General features: G+C 42.3%; 1 protein-coding gene across 1 annotated transcript in view; it reads left to right on the forward strand.

Annotated features, from left to right (window-relative positions):
* tent4b (terminal nucleotidyltransferase 4B) overlaps nucleotides 1–19,645 on the forward strand; it is a 77,723-nt gene that overhangs the window by 53,771 nt on the left and 4,307 nt on the right. The window contains exons 7-11 of the mRNA XM_080186972.1: nucleotides 3,617–3,830; nucleotides 10,034–10,160; nucleotides 10,259–10,362; nucleotides 13,114–13,301; nucleotides 16,177–16,344. Of these exons, the coding sequence (XP_080043098.1) occupies nucleotides 3,617–3,830; nucleotides 10,034–10,160; nucleotides 10,259–10,362; nucleotides 13,114–13,301; nucleotides 16,177–16,344 (801 nt within the window). The remainder of the gene's footprint in view (nucleotides 1–3,616; nucleotides 3,831–10,033; nucleotides 10,161–10,258; nucleotides 10,363–13,113; nucleotides 13,302–16,176; nucleotides 16,345–19,645) is intronic.

Raw genomic sequence — 19,645 nt, forward strand, 5'->3', positions numbered from 1 at the left:
CACCTATTCTACCCTGCGTGTCTACGAATGGAACCCCTAACTTAGCCAGATTCAGGGGAGAATAGTGTCAATTTGGTAAACCAATCAGCCTAAGAGCACATCTTTGGGGTGTGGGAGGAAACCGGAGCGCCCGGAGGAAACCCACGCAACCACAGGGAGAATGCACAAACTCCCACAGACACAGGCCCAAATCCATGTATCTGCACAGCCAGCAGTGCTAGTCACTGAGCTGTTGCGGCGCCCGTCTACCGGTCCAGGATCAAGCACAAACACCAACACGAAGTACTAGGCCACTCCCGGAACCTCCAAGAGCAGCCCACGCACAACCCACCGTGTGCATGCCCCTCGTTTGACAACGAGGTGGACCTCCACCTGCAGAATAAAAAGACAAAAACGTTAACTTACAAGTCTGCATTTCCGGTGTCTCCCGAGGTTCTGACCTTATTTAATAGCCCCTACTATAACCCTCCATCCTCGTTTCACTCATGTGTCTGTCTAACTGAACCTTAAACGAGTCCAACGTTCCTGCCTCCACCACCCTACTCGGTAGCGCGTTCCATACCCCCACAACTCTCTGCATAAAGAACCTTCCTCTCACATCCAAGTTATACCTCTCCCCCCTCACCCTTAAATCATGACCTCTCGTATTTGTACCCAGTCTAGGGAGCAGTCTCTCACTATCGACTCTATCTATTCCCTTCAGTATCTTGTATCTTTCTGTGCCCCTGTCGTCGAACATTGGGGGGCCTCTGGGGAGGCCGGGGGACCCTGACTACTCTTCTTCTTCCTCTTTCTCCTCCTAACAGTTGTCCACCCTTCCTGCTCTTCAGCCCTTGGGACCTCTTCCTGCTCATGGTTCCTAGCCATTAACTCCTCGTTTTCCCTGACTAGAAACGCATCTTCCAGATGCCCCTCGAGCTGCCTGACCCGGGCCCTCAAGCGCTGCAGTTCTAAACATTTAGTGCAGATGTGGACCTTGGGGACACGTGACGCCACCAAGAACTCCCACGTGCGGCAACCTGACACAGCTTATATTCCTTCCTATATTCCCTGCCATGTCCCAACCTCCTGTAACCGCCAAAAGGTAGAAAACTGTAACTCCCTTGTCTAAGCCTGCTCTCTCCTAAGCCCAGCGAGCCAAAGCCCTTCTCACTCAGCTCCCACTCACTCCGCTGCCCGCTGTGTGCTGCTACCCCTTTTTTATACCCCACCCCCCTCCTTACCGACAATCCCCTCGCCTAACTTCCGGTTCGGAAGTAAACTACACTCTAACAAGCCCCGAGAACCGGAAGTACAGAAAAAAAGCGGTTTTCAATTTAAATCAGGCACTCGCCACAGCCACCAGGTTCAATGCTCCGGAGAACATTCAATATTTCTGTTACCCTTGGTAAGAAAAATGTTTTCTGACCTATCTCTAATCTTTAAGATTTGTGCCCCCCCTTTTTTAAAATTTCCTCAACTGAGGAAACGGTTTCTCCAAATTGAAACCTTTTTCACATTTCAAACACCTCAATTATATCACCCCTTCTATTTTAAGAAAATACAGTCCAGGTTTATGCAACATTTTCTCAGATTGGAACTTGTGCAGGATATTTTGGATGGTGGATGGGACAATCAGGGAAGAAGGCATTCCTGACAATTACAGCAGCCTTGCAACCAGTTAACACACCAAGGATGATCCTCAAACAGAGGGAATTCCTGCCTGTGAGTGCTAAACTGATTGGTTGGCAACTCTGTAATCCCTGTGGCTAATACGGGGAAGTTGAGCAATCCTCGGATTCTAAATCTGAGTCCAGGATTAGCTAAGAGTGGGTGGTTTCACGGGAGAGGTGGTGAGGCTTGGGGAAAGATTGGTTGTGGCCTTAATTGGGGAGGGGGAGGGGGCACTTCCAGGAGTGGAAGTGGAAATGAGACCCTTTGTGGTTAATCTTTTGTCGTTAACATAGTTTTGCAGTTTTTATTTCTGGGATCTGTAAGTGGATAACCCCATGCTTGGCCACATTGTACTTCATCTGCCACAGTTTTGTCAACTCGTTTAATTTTGTTCATGTCCTGTTGTAACTTCTTGCATCTATTTACATAACTTATTATGTCTCCTAACTAAGTTGTATACAATACTGAATATATAACTCCATCTCTGCATCCAAGTTATTAACATGTAATGAATTGCTGAGTGCCTGGTGCAGATCCGTAAGGAATACCTCTTTCCACTTGCCATCAGCCAATTAACCATTTATCCTAACTCTCTGCCTCTGTCATCCAACCGATTACTAACCCATGCCTCAAAATCACACTAATTCTATGCATTCTTCTTTTTGCTCTTATCTGTAGTTTTTCTGCAGAATTTTAAATTCCTTAAGTAAACTCATGTTGACACTCATGAAGTTGGAAAAAAAATCAACTAGGTTACTCAGACATGATCTACCCATCAAAATCCATATTGACTTTCTTTGGTTAGCTTATATTTTGTAAAATGTTCCCTGCTTATTGAATGCAATAACTTGTCCATGCTGCTATTAAACCAACCAATCTGTAGTTTCATGGTTTCTGTTATTTCCCAGACTGACAATTGCAATTTTCAATCCAAAGGCACACTTCCTAAATCTAGGCAGCTTGGATAATCATGCTTATGGCATCCATAATTTCCCTATCTTTTTGTTTAAATACCCTCAAGTGACATACATCAAATCCTGGAGATGTCTACCTCCATGTTCTATTATTTTCTCCCTTTACCATTTCTTGCACTTAAATCCAAACTCCTCCTTTAAATATTCTTAGACTCACCTGCATCACTGGTATTTTGTTGTCTTTCTGTACTGTGAAAACAAATATAAAATCGTCATTTAACAAGTCTACCCTTTTCATGTTGCCATTTGTAATATCACTTGGGTTCACATTCTCTTTTTGAAAATACTCCCATATGCCAGATTGTTGATTAATGCTGCTTCTTTCTCATTGCTATGGTAGTTTTATCTTTTGTTTATTCTAAAGCATATTGTTCCAGAAAACTGTCCCAAATAGATTCTAGGAAATTGTAACCTTGTTTTTTTTTTCTCTCCTCTTCCAACATCATCTAAACAAAATATTACCTCAAGGCAAAGCATCATTGAGCAGTTACTTGTTATTTCTTATTCTCATAAACCTGCTTCCTTGCCCTTCCTATAGTAATACTCATAGCACTCTGTGATTTGGTGACTAATCACCAAGGATCTGCCTTCGGGCAGAGAATTCGAGAATATATCCATTAAATAAACTTGTTTATCAACTATTGGCTGTGGACGTTCATGGATCTTATTGAGAAGGTATTTTTCTTGGTGCAACTATATCTGAAGTGGGTTACTGTTAGCCAGAGGTGGCATTTGAGTTCCATAGTTGCTGTTAGAAATGTGTTTTGTTTCAAGTCAGAGATTACCATTAGGTGCATTCTGAAGAATGGAAAAACTAAAACCCCTTAATCGACCCAGTCATGTGCTGTTCTTTACATCTTGCTTGGAGGCATCATTGTGTTTATAGTTACTTAAAGAAGACAGAAACGTATTTTAAAAAGAAGTTCATCTTTATGTTCTTCACAAAATCCAAGTATCTATTTTAATCCATAATGTTCCTTTGCTTGTAGTTACATCCTCGAGAAGATGTCTGCAACCGTGATGCTAATATTGGAGTGCTTCTCATTGAATTCTTTGAACTGTATGGAAGGCATTTTAATTATCTTAAGACTGGTATTCGGATAAGTGATGGGGGCTCATATGTTGCTAAGGATGAGTTGCAAAAAATTATGCCTGATGGATACAGGCCATCAATGCTATACATCGAAGATCCACTGCAGCAAGGTAACACAGTATCGATATTTCAATAGAGCTAAAACTACTGAGTGATCCTGAAGATTTAGATCATGTGAAAAGTGTATTCAAAATTAGGCAAGTTTATTTTGCAACAGCAGACTTAAATACATTTTTCCATTTCATGTTGAGATTTACTGACACACGGAAGTGACCATCAGGTAGTATCCTCACTAGGATGTTGTCACACTTCTGAAAGTTAATGAAGTAAAAGCCATGAAATTATTTCCATGTTTTGAATAGGTTCATGTAGTGTTTTTGAGCAGTGTCATGTACTGTATTACCTGTGACATTAGTTGTGCTCTCCAAGTAGTAAATGTAATTACTACGCAGAGCAAAGCATCTTTGTAGCTTTTGTGTTTTCATTAGACATGTGGAGGCATTGTGTGAATTTTGATAATTATTTAGCTGCAAAAATTCATATTTTTTGATTCAATATTATGCATGATGCACAGTAATTTGTTGAGTAATGGTTTTGGTATTTCAAGCTACTGTATAATTGAGGATTTTATTCTCAAGTGTTCAGTGATTTAGCTATGAGAGTTTACATGAATTGTGTCTCCACACTTCTATACTAATTAACTCATCTGGAACAATACAAAATGTACTCCATTTGAGGCCATCAGGTTGCAGGAACACAAGTACAGCACAGGAACTGGCACTTCGTCCTTCCAAGCCCATGTCGATGAGTGTGGGCAGAATTTTCCCAGCCTGCCTGCAGTGGGTGGATGTGTGAATCTGGTGGGAGTCAAAATGTCAAACCCAACAGCATAAAGTCCTGTTGCACTTGTGTAAATGACAGGTTGTTCTTCCTGCTGGCAGGTGGCGCAAGCACTCTTTGCATTCAGTTGCATTCATGCTAACTCATTAAAACAGCTGTCTGCTCAAATCCTTGTCAGGCTTTCCAATCTTGCATCATGTCAGCAGGAAATCATGTCAGCACCAAATCCAATATATAAAGACAGGTGTGCACAAATTGGCCCTCAGTTCAGAGGCATGGGGTGGGGGAAGTTCAAACACTGGAGGGTTATGTGGAAGGGGGCTGCGCAAGGTGAGGGAAGGGGTGAGAAACACTAGGAGGCTATGTGGAAAGGAGGGGGGGCTAAAGAAGGGCAAGGGCTTACAATGGCAGGCAGAGAAGCACAGAGGTGGATGAAGAGGATGAACAATGAAAGATGACGGGAAGACCAATGGGAAGGAGGCTGGACCCTGACAAGATTGCACGAAACGCAGACAAACAATAGAGGTGGCTAAGGCCTCATGTGTTAATGGAAGTGGATGCACACTGACTGCGAATTATGGGTTGGATCTATGTTAGTGTGGCACCTTGGGAATAGTTTGCATGAACGTCAAACATGTCAAGGCTGTAGTGCTTTGTAAAGGTCACTGTTGTCTGTAGTCCTGTTTGGAAATGGAAACTATGTCAAGGTTCCTGTTTAAGTTTAGGGGCTGACAGACAGGAGTCAGTGTGCAGATATTCCTGCTAAGAAATGGAAAGGAGGGGAGAAAGCCTCTGCAACCGAACATGCACACAGCCTCCCAATGGAGTGGGCACAGGCCCGTGTGAGGCCTGGGAACCTCACCAGTGCTGGGCTCAGAGGTGGGGAAGTTGGGGGTGTGCATGTCAATGTCCATCACCACAACAGGATCTAGTATTAATGGAGGAAACTGGAGATTAACAGGTGACATCTCGACCTGCACATCGTGAGCCTCCAGATAAATTAGAGGCACTGGGGAGGGAGGGTTGAACTCTGTCCTGCAATAAAGTTGCAGCACCACTATATTGACATTTGCATAAAATGGAATCTTCCAAAATCAAAAGTAAGATTGGTTCTCTCTGGGTGGGATATGATGAAGTGTTAGCCACAAAACTGGCCTTTGGGACTGCTTCTTGCAACCCATACACGTTGATGCTGCTAATGTGGACAGGATCCAAGTCAACTACACAGGACTCAGAGCCCATTGCTCAGGAAGCCAAAGCAAGCCAGATTTCTAATTTTGCGCTTTGAATTTTGCACACACCTGAAAAGGTTTGCATCAAATTTTGAAAAGGTATATAGTGGAACTTTCCAGGAGACGTGGGCTGTCCCTGCCTTCGACTACTGCGAGGATGTGTCTGAGGTGTTCTCCAGAAAGTGACCCCAAGCCTAATCTTGAACTACGCCCCACCCAAGGTATGTGGCCCTGCATGGTGGAGGTTGTGGCTGAGCCCCCTCTTCCTCCAGATGTGCTTCTGGGCAGTGGAGAAGCATAGAAAATAGGTGCAAGAGCACAGTATTCAGCCCTTCAAGCTTGCATCATCATTCAATATTATCATGGCTGATCATGCACTTCTGGTATACCACTCCTGCTTTCTCTCTGTACCCCTTGATCCCTTTAGCTGCAAGATCCATATCCACTTCTCTGCTGAACATATGTAACAACTGGCCCCAATGGCTTTCTGTGGTAGAGAATTTGTCAGGTTCACAACTGAGTGAAAAAGTCCTTCCTCATCTCAGTCCTGAATGGCTTACCCCTTATTCTTAGACTGTGACCTCTAGTTCTGCACTTCCCCAACATCGGGAACATTCTTCTCACATCAAGTCTGTCCAGTCCCATCAGGACTTTATATGTTCCTATGAAATTCCCTGTCATTTCTCTAAATTCCAGTGAGTACAAACCCAGTGGATGCAGTCTTTCTTCAGTCCTGCCATTCTGGAATCAGTCTGGTAAACCTTTGCTGGACTTCCTCAATAGCAAGCATGTCCCCCCTCAGACTAGGAGACCAAAACTCAAGGTGTGGCCTCGTCAATGCCCTGTATAACTACTATTCTCAAATTCTTTTGCTATGAAGGTCAGCATGCCATTAGCTTTCTTCACCACCTGCTATACTTGCATGCCAATCTTCAGCGACTGTTCCACTGTGACATCCAGGTCACATTGCACTTCCCCTTTACTTGCACTGCCACCATTCAGGTAATAATCTTCCTTCCTATTTTTGCCACCAAAGTGGATAACCTCACATTTATCCATGTTATATTGTATTTGCCCACTTGGTCAGTCCAAGTCACCCTGCAGCCTCTTAGCATCCTCCTCACAGCACACACTGCCACCCAACTTAGTGTTGTCTGCAAATTTTGAGATATTGCATCAATTCCTTCATCCAAATCATTAATATATATTGTGAACAGCTGGGGTCCCAGCATGTACCTTGCAGTACTCCACTAGTCACTGCCTGCCACTCTGAAAAGGACTCATTTATTCCCTGTCTCTGCTTCCTGAATCCCAACCAGTTCTCTATCCACATCAATATATTGTCCTCAATACCATGAGGTTCAACTTTGCTCACTCTCTTGTGTGGGACTTTGTCAAAAGCCTTTTGAAAATTAGATGCACAAAATGCTGGGCTGAGAATTTGATAATGGAGGAAGCACTGATAGAGTAGATGAGATCATTCGTGCACTTTGTGGGTGAGTGACAGCTGTGCTGACCTCTTGAACAACATCTTCTTAGAGCAGAGAGGTGAGGTTGGTGTGCTTCTTTAAGCCATCCCTTGGGTAGAGCACATTTCAGAGGACTTGCATTCCCCCAAATGTGGGCCTGGAGGACCCTGATGGCGAAATCCAGTGCTGTTACTTATGGCTACTAACCTTTTGTCTCCCTCTTCTGTGCATGTTGGAGGTCTAGTGAAGATAAGTGGGCTGGGGAGAGTGATACAAGTGCGCTGGACTGGTCTTTAAATATGGCATCGGGACCATCAAACCTGTCAGCAGAATGTATGATTTTGTTTTTTGTTGCTGGCCTACCAGGAGAGGAGGTGGGGGGAGCCATCTTGTGCATAATTGATGAGCCTCCAACTGCTGAATCTGGCGCAGGATCCCACTGTTCTGGCCTGCAGGACAGGCACCGCTAGAGCTGCCTGCCACTGCACTTAACTTCAAAATGGGAGGATTCCGTCCTATGTTTATCATTTTCATAGAAACTAGAAGCAGGAGTAGGCCATTTGAGCATGTTCTGCCATTCATTTTGATCGTGGCTGATCATGTTCAATATTCTGATTTCCGCGCGTGTGCGCGCGCACCACCCCCCCCCCCCCCCCCCCCCCCCCAATATCTCTTGATCCCTTTAGTCCCAAGAGCTATATCTAATTTCTTCTTGAAGTCAGACAACATTTTGGCCTCAAGTACATTCCTTGATGGTGAATTCCATGGATTCACCACCTTCTGAGTGAAGAAATTTCTCCTGATCTCAGTTCTAAAAGGTTTACCTCTTGTTCTCAAACTCTGACCCCTAGTTCTGGACTCTCCCACCATTGGGAACATTCTTTCTGAACCTCTGTAACCCAGTTAGAATTTTGTAAGTTTCTATGAGATCCCCTTTCACTCTTCTAAACTCCAGTGAATATAATCCTAACTGACTTAGTCTCTCCACATGTGACAGATTGTCATCTTACAAAAATGCATCAAAGATTGACCTGATGATGTGTCAATCTCCCAAATTTGATTTTGTCAATTAACTGGAATCTTTAATGTAATTTAAATCCATAGGAATGCATTTTTAATAAAGTTGCTAATTCTACCACAACTGCACAGCAGAATGTAAAATAGAATAGGAAAGTAAGTGAAAGATTTCAAAGTTGGGATTGGAAAGCTTTCAATAAATTTATTTCAATAAATAAAAAGGAAGCAGTGTCAAGTTAATATTTTGAATGTGCTGATATAGGGCAGTTGGTGCAGTAAAGATTCTCACTGATGTTGGTCAGGTAGGTTACTTTTGGCATGGAGAAAAATATTTTGTTACGATTATTAAAATCTTAATTTTACAAAAAAATCAGTAAAGTGATCTGGCTAATGCAGGAGACAAATGGAATAAATGATCAAAATTTTCTATTTTTGTTTAAACATTAAATGTATAGAACAGAAGGAAGCTTTTCAGACATCACTCTTGTGCTAATTCTTCAATACAGCTTTCCAATTTAGTGTCAGTCCCTATGCCCATTTGAATGTGTTCCCTCCAAGTATTTATCCAATTTTCTTTTTATGTTACTATTGAACCTACTTTCACTATCCTTTCAAGCCATGCATTTCCAGATCATAACCTACTGTTTAAAAAAAAAATGCTCATATCACCTCTAGTTCTTTTTGCTTGTGTCCTTGGGATGGTGACCCATTTCCAACAGTAAAGAGATTCCACTTGTGTATTTTTTTGAATTGATTTTTATAAATTTCCAACATTGAGGGAATGGAACTCTATATTTGTAAAGTTAATGTGTCATGGACGTATAGAGATTGTTCAACAGTAATTATCACATAAACCAATCTTACCACATTCAGTTGTTTTAGTGCAAGAACACACAGAATTATGTTGGACATCCAGTGCAGGAACAGGCCATTTGACCCAACCAGTCCATGGTGCTGTTGATGCTCTACTCTGGCCTTTTCCCAGTTTTCCTCATCTAAATCCATCAATGTAACCCTGTACTTCCTCCTTCATATGCTTATTTAGATTCCCCTTAAATGATTCTTTATTATTAGCTTCAACCACTCCTTGGGATAGCAGTTTCTTACCACACTGGGTGAAGAAGTTTCTTAATTTTCTCTTGGATTTCTTGGTGACCATCATCTATTGCTGGCCTCTAGTTATGCTTTTCCTGGCAAGAAGAAACATTCCCTCATGTCCACTTTATCAATAACTTTCATGATTTTTTTAAAAACCCCATTTTGGCCACTGCTCAGCCTTTTTAGGTTGGATCTCTTTCCTCTTCTATCTGTGCTTTCCTGATCTATAGATCCATGCATTTCTGATTTCATCCTTGTCGTTCTTTTCTGCGTGCTGTCCAGCGCCTGTATGTCTTTCTATAATATGTCAACCAAAACTGCACATAGTATGGCAAGTGTGGTCTACCCATAAGTGTGATGCAAGTTTAACATAACTAATTAGCTGCGTTCACATTATTGTAGTGATCTATGTACAAATTCCATAAGTGATGACTGTAGACATTCAACCTTGGAAGAGCAGGGTATTACTGACTGCATCTTCCAGATTTCTGCTTTTAGCTGAGCATATGTAGCTGTCAATTTCACCCTGAAATAACAGTAATATATTAACAGCATAGCCAACACATTTTGATATGGTAATATATTTGATCATTTCATTTTCCAGAATTATTTTCACAGCATGCATTGTGTTGTGATCTTTTCTTCTTTTTTCTAAAGGAAATGATGTTGGTAGGAGTTCATATGGTGCCATGCAGGTAAAGCAAGCCTTTGATTATGCCTATGTTGTTCTAAGTCATGCTGTGTCTCCAATTGCAAAGTATTACCCAAACAGAGAATGTGAAAGGTAAGAGGATATTTTAAAGCGATTTAACACCAGTTGTATGACATAATATGACTCATTTTGCTAGAGCCTACCTATTCAATATTCTATATATTTAACAGTATATTGGGTCGAATAATCAGAGTAACTCAGGAAGTTGCTGACTACAGAGCCTGGATACAAGGACGTTGGGGATCTCGGAACAGTAGCGAATCTACATTTAATGGTAGGTGTGTTTTGACTGAAAGAAATTTGATGCTATTTTACATTCGTTACTAATGATTTGGAATCATATTTACAAGGAAATTGAGAAATTGGACTTTGTTATTAATTTTCTCTCACAATTTGTTCTGAGTTTTGAATCAGCTACATATTGGGTCTCCAAGCTCCCCAGTGTCAGATTGGAATGGTACCCCAAAGATGCGCAGGGAATTCCTCAGAACTTCTTAGGTAAACATTTCTACGGCAATTGCCCAGAAGTGAAAAGTTCCTCGGGGCAATTGCCCTGCCCTGTGAATTATCTGAACGTGTGATTTAAATATCAAACTTTGGATAGTTCTGGCTGGGTTACAGCGTCTGATACTGTAAATAGAAGAATTAAAATCTCTTCTGACTTCTGGGTAAATATTGTAAAAACCCAGACTGAGTCTCCCATTTACTTCAGATACTTATCTTCTTACAAGTCTGTTGATTTCAGTCAGACCTTTTAAACTTACCTGGTTTACAGCAGCTAGTGCCTTAAAAAAGGGCCATGTCCTCCTCCAATATGACCACTGGACTGCGAAGCTAGACCTGGGAGACTACAGAATCTCACCTGGCTGGAGTTGGAAGGTGACGAAAGATGAGCACGGAAAAAATTTGGTATAGGTAGATGGTGACAGAGTGGCAATCTGATACTGTCACTGAGGAAACCACAATTAGTTCCTAAGGTAGTATAACAGTGCAAGGAAATTAGGTTTCTTAACCACAATGGAAAACTCATTTAGTACGCCGTTGTTTAAGAAGGGTGCCAGGCAAAAGGTGGGGAATTATAGGCCGGTTAGTTTAACGTCTGTGGTAGGTAAAATGTTAGAATCCGTCATTAAGGAGGAAATTGCGAGGCATCTTGAAGGGAATTGCTTGATAGGGCAGAAGCAACACGGTTTCATTAAAGGGAAGTCGTGTCTGACAAATTTACTGGAGTTCTATGAGGATGTGTCTAGGGCAGTGGATAGAGGAGAGCCGGTGGATGTGGTCTTTCTGGATTTTCAGAAGGCGTTTGACAAAGTACCTCACAAGAGGTTATTGCAGAAGGTCAGGGGACATGGAGTTGGGGGTAGGGTGTTAGCGTGGATAGAGGATTGGTTGTCAAATAGGAGGCAGAGAGTGGGGGTCAATGGGTGCTATTCGGATTGGCGGTTGGTGACTAGTGGGGTGCCCCAGGGGTCGGTGCTGGGGCCTCAGCTATTTACCATTTATATAGATGATCTGGAGGAGGGAACCGAGTGAAGGGTGTCGAAATTTGCTGATGACACCAAGATTGGTGGAAAGGCAAATTGTGCGGAGGGTGTGGAGAGTCTGCAGAAGGATCTAGATAGGCTGGGCGAATGGGCCAGGAAATGGCAAATGGAATTTAATGTTGGCAAGTGTGAGGTGGTCCACTTTGGTAGGAAGAATGGTAGGAAGGACTATTACTTACGTGGCGAAAAACTGCAGCAGGCGACGGTGCAGAGGGACCTCGGGGTCCTTGTGCATGACTCGCAAAAACCCAGCTTGCAGGTGCAGCAGGTGGTCAGGAAGGCGAATGGGATGCTGGCCTTCATAGCGAGGGGGATTGAATATAAAAGTAGGGAGGTCTTGCTGCAGCTGTATAGGGCATTGGTGAGGCCGCAGCTGGAGTACTGTGTGCAGTTTTGGGCGCCGCACCTGCGCAAGGATATTTTGGCCTTGGAGGGAGTGCAGAGGAGGTTTACTAGGCTGATACCGGAGTTGAGGGTGTTGAGCTATGAGGAGAGGCTGAATAAACTAGGCTTGTACTCGTTAGAGTTTAGAAGAATGAGGGGAGATCTCATTGAGACGTATAAGATGATGAATGGGATGGATAGGATAGAGGTGGAGAGACTCTTTCCGCTCAAAAAAGACAGTAGGACTAGGGGGCACAGCCTCAAGATAAAGGGGAGGCGGTTTAGAACAGAGTTGAGGAGGAACTTCTTCACTCAAAGGGTGGTGAATCTCTGGAATTCTCTGCCCGTTGAAGTGGTGGAGGCTGCCTCGCTAAATATTTTTAAGACGCGGGTTGATGGGTTCTTGATAAGAGAGGGGATTAAGGGTTATGGGGAGAGGGCGGGAAAGTGGAACTGAGCCACGACAGATCAGCCATGATCTTATTGAATGGCGGGGCAGGCTCGAGGGGCTAGATGGCCTACTCCCGCTCCTATTTCTTATGTTATGTTCTTATTATGTTATGTATTGAATGCAGTACTTTTTGAACAGGGATCTAGTGTTTTTAAAACATTAATTTATCAAGTGTTTTTATGAGTCACAATCTACTAATAAGCACATCTGTGGAGAACCTGTAGTCTATTTATGTACACTGGCTGTTTAATTTAATGTTCCAGAATTATCTTTTCTATTTTCTTAATTAATTTTATAGCTACATGTCTCAGGTGCTTCCATTTCAGGCTGAAAAGCTCAAATTTCTGAAGTTATTCCTTAAAATATCATCCTGTTAATGCCAATGTTCATCATATAATCTTCCCAGTGGCCGTTTTTCAACTATAAGTGTGACATATTACCAGAGTAGTCAAGTGTGGCGGAATCCCATCTCTCTGATATTGGGTAAACTCAGAGGTCACTGAATAGTGATTTCTTGGATGCTAATAAGATGAGAACTTTGTTGCTACATTATGAGGTGAATATTGATCTGTAAATAACTGTTGAAGAAATGGTGATTAAAATAAAGTTCCTACAATGAGCCAATCTTTTCCTCCTTCCTCAGGGAATGATGTAACTTTGCTAGTTGGCCCACCACAGCTGGATAAATGTAATAACAATATTTCAGAATGCGCGGTCGTTGGCCAGCCCGGAAACAGGACCTCTGAAACATCTCTTAGCAAACACTCTTCTAACTCATCATCTGCTCCACTGTCCTCTGCATCTTCTACCTTATCCAGTTCAAGTGACGTTGTAAGTAACCAAACCATTGGTTGTGTTTAGGTATCCTTTGTGGAGGTAGAAGTATTTTATGTCTCCATTTAAAAACTTAAATGTCTCATTTTAAATGTAGCTAGCAGGACACGTAGGATTGTAAGTAAGAAGGAAAATAAACTTTATGATTAATATCTAAAAACAGTAGAAAATGTACAAATAATGGACTCACAAAATATCTGTCAGCGCTTAATGATCGTTACTGTACATTGGAGGTTATTTCTTCACTGATCCAGTTCTAAAGTGGTTAATCCATGCTTGATTTGGAATGTTATGCATCTGCGTTGCACTGAGAGTATTGGACTCCTGTTGTTGGCAAAGAGCAGGATTTAAACCTGCTTCCTTAAAGCAAAACCATTGCAACAACCTGTTGTAAAACCTAGACTATTGATAAATTATTTTCCTTCTCCCATTTCTTGTTTTATATAGCTTTGTCAATAAGCTCTTCAAAGAAGCACTGAGGACAGCGAGAGCGTAGAATGTACTCTAGATGGTAGCAGCAAAGTCGCTCACCAAGAATGACTTTAGGGGGAGATGGTGGCATAATGGTAACGTCATTGGGCTGGTAATCCTGAGGCCCAGGCTAATGTTCATGGTTTCAAATCCCACCGCGGCAGCTGGTGGAATTTAAATTCAATTAAAAAATCTAATTAAATACTAGTCTCCATAACGTGACCATGAAGCCATTGTTGGTGGTTTTTACCATCTGGTTCACTGATGTACTTTTAGGGAAGGAAATCTGCTGTCCTTTTCTGGTCTGGCTCGCATGTGACTCCAGACTCTCAGCGGTGTGGTGATTATTAACTGCCTCTGAAATGGCCAAGCAAGCCACTCAGTTGAAGGACAGCTGGGGACAAGAAGTTTGTGCTCACCTTGCCAGTGATACCCACATTCCATGAAAACCTTTTTGAGAGCACCACTGCTGACTGAACTGGCTGTGCCCTGAATGATATAGTAGGTGGTATGAGAATCAAAGTGAGGGCAAAAATTTATCCTCCTCAATGCCAATCCATTTGTCACCAATGCATCTGTCCATGACAGTCTTATTTTCAGTGATTACCGCAGTCATTGTGGGGGTGAAATCTTGCCTTCACCACCTCCATCATGTTTGCCTCGTGTGCTAAATGGAATTGATTCTAAACCAATCTAGCTGTTCAGAACTGAGTTTTCTACCAGAATCTCTAACCTCATGGCTTGGCATATCCCTTGCCTGGACTGTTGTGGTTCAAGAAGGCAAGTCCATTTTCACCTTCTTGAGGGCAATTAGGGATGGACAATAAATACTGGACTAGCCGGCAATGCTCACATCCCTTAACTGAATTAAAAAATTGCCATTGCCATCAGTCAAGGCAACCTTGGTTCAATGTGGAGTGCATTGGAACATGTCAGGAACAGAGCCAGTTGCAAGTGAAAATGAAGTGCCAACTTGAAGCTACAACATGGAACTACATTTGTATTAAATGGCAAAAAGAACATGCCGTAGACATGGTGACACAGTGACAGGGACCCGGGTTCAATTCAAACCTTGGGTGACTGACTGGTTAGAGGTTGCACGTTCTGTGTCTGCATGGGTTTCCTGCAGGTGCTCCATTTTCCTCCCATAGTCTAAAGATGTGCAGCTTGGGTGGATTGGCCATGCTAAATTGCCCCTTAGTGCCTTGGGCTTGAACTGATCAGTGCAAGTAATGTCCATGTATTACAAGTGTTGGGTGATGATTATCTCCAACAAGAGAGCCTAACCAACCCCTACATTGACATTGAATGTCATTACCATTGTCAGGTCCACCACCATCAGCATCCTTTAGAGGTGGTGGCGGAGTCATCATTGACCCGGGACTTGTTGGATCGGTCACACAGTGCTGTGGTTATAAGTGTGGGTCAAGGCTGGATATTCTCTGACAAGTGACTCACCACCTCCAAAGCATTTCAAGTGCAAGTCACAAATCAAGACTGTGATCGAATGCTCCCCACTTGCCTAGATGAGGGCAGCTACGGCAATGTTCAAGAAGTTTGACACAATCTAAGACAAGACAGCCCATTTGATTGGCACCACATCTCAAACCTGCACCACAGGTGCATCATGATATCATTGTATACCATTAGATACACTTTCGCAGATCATCAATGCTTCTTTGATAGTACCTTCCAAATCCACTAATGCTTGCACCCAGAGGACAAAGACAGCAGGTGCATGGGGACACCACCATCTGCAACTTCCTCCAAGTCTTGCACCATCCTGACTTTATATGTCACGATTCTGTTGTCATTGCTAGATTAAAATTTTGGAGCTCACTTCATAATAGTACTGTAAGATCTACAGTGGTTCAAAGAGGCAGCTCAATATCTGTTTCTCAAGGACAGTGGGTGATTGTCACTCTGCAGCATAAATATCTCCCACTTTTTATGCTTTTTAGTTTTGACAAAGAGCCATGGAAATGATTCAAGTCCTGATGGCTCTTTGTCAAAGCTAAGAAGCATAAAAAGTGGGAGATATTTATACTGCAGGGTGACAAAGGAAAGCTCTTCTTTCCTTACAGATGCTGCCAGACTTGCTTTGATTTTCTAGCATTTTCTCTTTTGGCAGTAAATGCTGCCTTTATTAGCAATGCCCAAATTCCGTGAATGAGTTAAAAATATTGGTTATAAATATGATTTCACAGTAAATTTCAGATTAACATGTCAAAAGTAAGTTGTTTGTATTTTGGCTTGTATGATTTATAAAGTTCTAAATAAGAGATGCCAATGTTTCCACCTAATGCAGGTCCCAGCATTATATAGGGTGGTGTTATCAGTTGGAGTGTTGTTGTTTGTGGTATTTGTGCATGATTTTAAATGTAATTGTTTTTACATCTAGGATTCTGATGGAACACCTTGCAAAACCTCCAAACAATCTGGCAGTCGCCAGTCCAATACTAACAAATCAGTGCCACAAGAAATCCAAGCAGAATCATCTCCACCGCCAAGTTTGAAAATGAAGCATAGTACATCGAGCAATTCAACGAGCAACAACACTGAAGCACAGGTTTGGAATTATTCACTTTGTGGTCTGTGACTGATGTGCAATTTGATTTCAAGTATAGTCCACTTTTATGGACTCGTTCTGTGCCAATTTGTGCTTTAGATTGTGTTTGAGGAAATTTGCTTCATGACAGAATCTAATTTCTCTCTTCTGCGATTCTTAATACTCACCCCTTGCCACCCTCCAAAAATCGGTGTACTATAAGATCCACCAACAATCATATTACGTGAAATACAGATAGGAACAGACATTCTTTCTGTTATCCTACATCGCAAAATTCACCTTTGATATTTATGTCCCTTGACATTTCTAACATTGTCCATGTTGTTCTAATGTTTATGAACTGATGTTAGTTATTTTCTTCTCAGCTCCTTACGTTCACTACTTAGTATCTTGAAACATGAATATTTTCCTGGGTCGGGTATCTTCAGGTCATCTTGGGCCAATTTGAAGTCAAGGCACCCATTATAATGAGTGGCATTCTGAAGTGCCAGTGGTTTCTTGCATCATTGAAATTAGTTGAAATGGATAGAAAGGTCTGAAGTGACAAATTTCCACTGGGATCATATTTTTCCTGTTTTGGAAAAAAAACCTACATAAATATTGAGGTGTGCACGAATTTTTAAAAATCTGAATTTTAATTTCTAACTCTGCTAAAGCCAATGGCATTTCCAAAGGAGAAATATATAGAAGTTGAGTGTGGAAACAGGCCACTTGACCCAACTAGTATGTCTCTTGACACTAACCCTTTTGCCAGATCATATTTTTGTTCTGATATTGTGTTACTATACCTATTTCAAGACTTTAAACTCCAGGAGTTACAAGGCTAAAAGTTTATTTCACTGCTGGTTTTATGGAAGAAGGTTTTAGTTATAGTTGGCAGTCATAGAAAAACTACGGCACAATACAGGCCCTTCGGCCCATAAAGTTGTGCCAAACATGTCCCTACCTTAGTAAGATAGAGGGATATAGGTAAGCCTAGTAATCTCTAAGTTCCATGTACTTATCTAAAAGTCTCTTAAAAGACTCTATCGAATCTGCCTCCACCACTGTTGCTGGCAGCCCATTCCACGCACCCACCACTCTGAGTGAAAAACTTACCCCTGACATCCCCTCTATACCTACTCCCCAGCACCTTAAAACTGTGTCCTCTTGTGGCAACCATTTCAGCCCTGGAGAAAGCCTCTGACTATCCACTCGATCAATACCTCTCAACATCTTATACACCTCTATCAGGTCACCCCTCATCCTTTGTCTCTCCAAGGAGAAAAGGCCGAGCACCCTCAATCTATCCTCATAAAGCATGCTCCTCGATCCAGGCAACATCCTTTTAAATCTCCTTTGCACCCTTTCTGTGGCTTCCACATCCTTCCTGTAATGAGGCGACCAGAACTGAGCACAGTACGCCAAGTGGAGTCTGACCAGAGTCCTATATAGCTGCAACATTATCTCTCGACTCCTAAACTCAATTCCTCGATTGAAGGCCAGTATACCACACGCCTTCTTAACCACAGCTTCAACCTGCGCAGCTGCTTTGAGCGTCCTATGAACTTGGACCCCCAAGATCCTTCTGATCTTCCACACTGCCAAGAGTCCTACCGTTAATGTTATATTCTGCCATCTTATTTGACCTGCCAAAATGAACCACTTCACACTTACCTGGGTTGAACTCCATCTGCCACTTCTCCGCCCAGTCTTGCATCCTGTCAATGTCTCGCTGCAACTTCTGACATCCCTCCACACTATCCACAACACCTCCAACCTTTGGGTCATCAGCAGACTTACCAACCCATCCCTCCACTTCCTCATCCAGGTCATTTATAAAAATGACAGAGTAAGCATCCCAGCACAGATCCCTGGGCACTCCACTGGTGACTGACCTCCATACAGAATATGACCCATCTATAACTGTGGACAAGCCAGTTTTGGATCCACAAAGCAATGTCCCCTTGGATCCCATGCCCCTTCACTTTCTCAATAAGCCTTGTATGGGGCACCTTATCAAGTGTCTTGCTGAAGTCCATATATACTACATCTACTGCTCAACACCGCATTTCTGGCCTTCTTGACTATCTTTCTAAATTATTGTTTATGGTGGAGTCAGAAAACAAAATAATTATTCCACGTGAAATAGACAATTGAATGTGTTTTATATCTTAGAAAAAAATGAAATCTATGGACAGGTGAAGACCAGCTGGCCTTTCAGACCTGCCTCACACCACAGTGGTTGGAGATTTGTGACTCGATACTTCCCCCTATCCCAACTCCATGCAGCTGCCTTGGAGAGGCAAAGAGTCCAAGCTAATTAGATTTTCTTCTTCCTCCAATCATAAAAAACCCACCACTTTCTTCTGCCCCCCACCCAAAAAAAAAAGGGCCTGCTGGTGAGCTTTAGTTAGAATCCATTGCTCATTCGGCTTCTGGATTTTCAAAAGCCCTGTGCCTATTTTTCAGGCAGAAAATGGGTACTAGCAGTTCAGTGTGCTCATGTCCTTAACTTAAGAGGACCTTAAATTGTGGAATCCCTAGAGTATGTAATGGGTGCTGAAATGAAGACTTAATATATAAATTGCTTACCTGTTTGTTTTCTGAAGAAAGTATTCTCTACATTGCAACATTAAAAGGAAATTGTGATGTTACAATGTTCAAGGGACTCCTCTAGGCAGATGTGCCATTATAGTATGCAGGTAATGTGCAGGTCTCCCAAGAAGTGCTGGAGTAGTATTTTTAGCATAGTAGAAAATAACGTGACCCTTCTCAGTTTGGGGGAAAACTTGTGGGATTGGGTAGAAGACTGGGAGAACAACTGAAGGCACTGTTGAAAATTTTGAAGGAGAACATTAAAGTAGGGTATAGCTACAACAAGCTGGTGTCAGGAGAGAATCCCTACAGTATAAAATTAAACTGACTGAAGGTGTTCCACCAATGATGGAATAAAGGAAATGGAGCAACTTGCAGTAGATCGGTGTTGCAAAGTGGAAGATGTGGGCAGAAACTTTGATATGGGGTTGTGGAGACAGTGGAGGTCCGTAATAGGAACATTAAGATCTGGTATGAGGTGATCTGGTTTGGGAGTGGCCATAGAAGGCGAGTGGAGGAGGCTGAGGCAGTCGAAAGCCATAGCTTTAGATGCTCATTCAAGAATTTCTCAACAGTTGGCAAATATGAGGGTCTTGGGGATAGGGGAGGAAGTTTGTATAATGAATGGAGATAAGTTTGGGAAGTTTTACTTTCAAGTATAAAACATTAAATACAAACTGTATGTGGAGATGGAAGAAATGTTAGTTTTTGATGGATTTCTTAA

This window comes from Carcharhinus amblyrhynchos, chromosome 4 (assembly GCF_965287045.1).
Source record: "Carcharhinus amblyrhynchos chromosome 4, sCarAmb.v2.hapA, whole genome shotgun sequence".
NCBI classification, from domain to species: domain Eukaryota; kingdom Metazoa; phylum Chordata; class Chondrichthyes; order Carcharhiniformes; family Carcharhinidae; genus Carcharhinus; species Carcharhinus amblyrhynchos.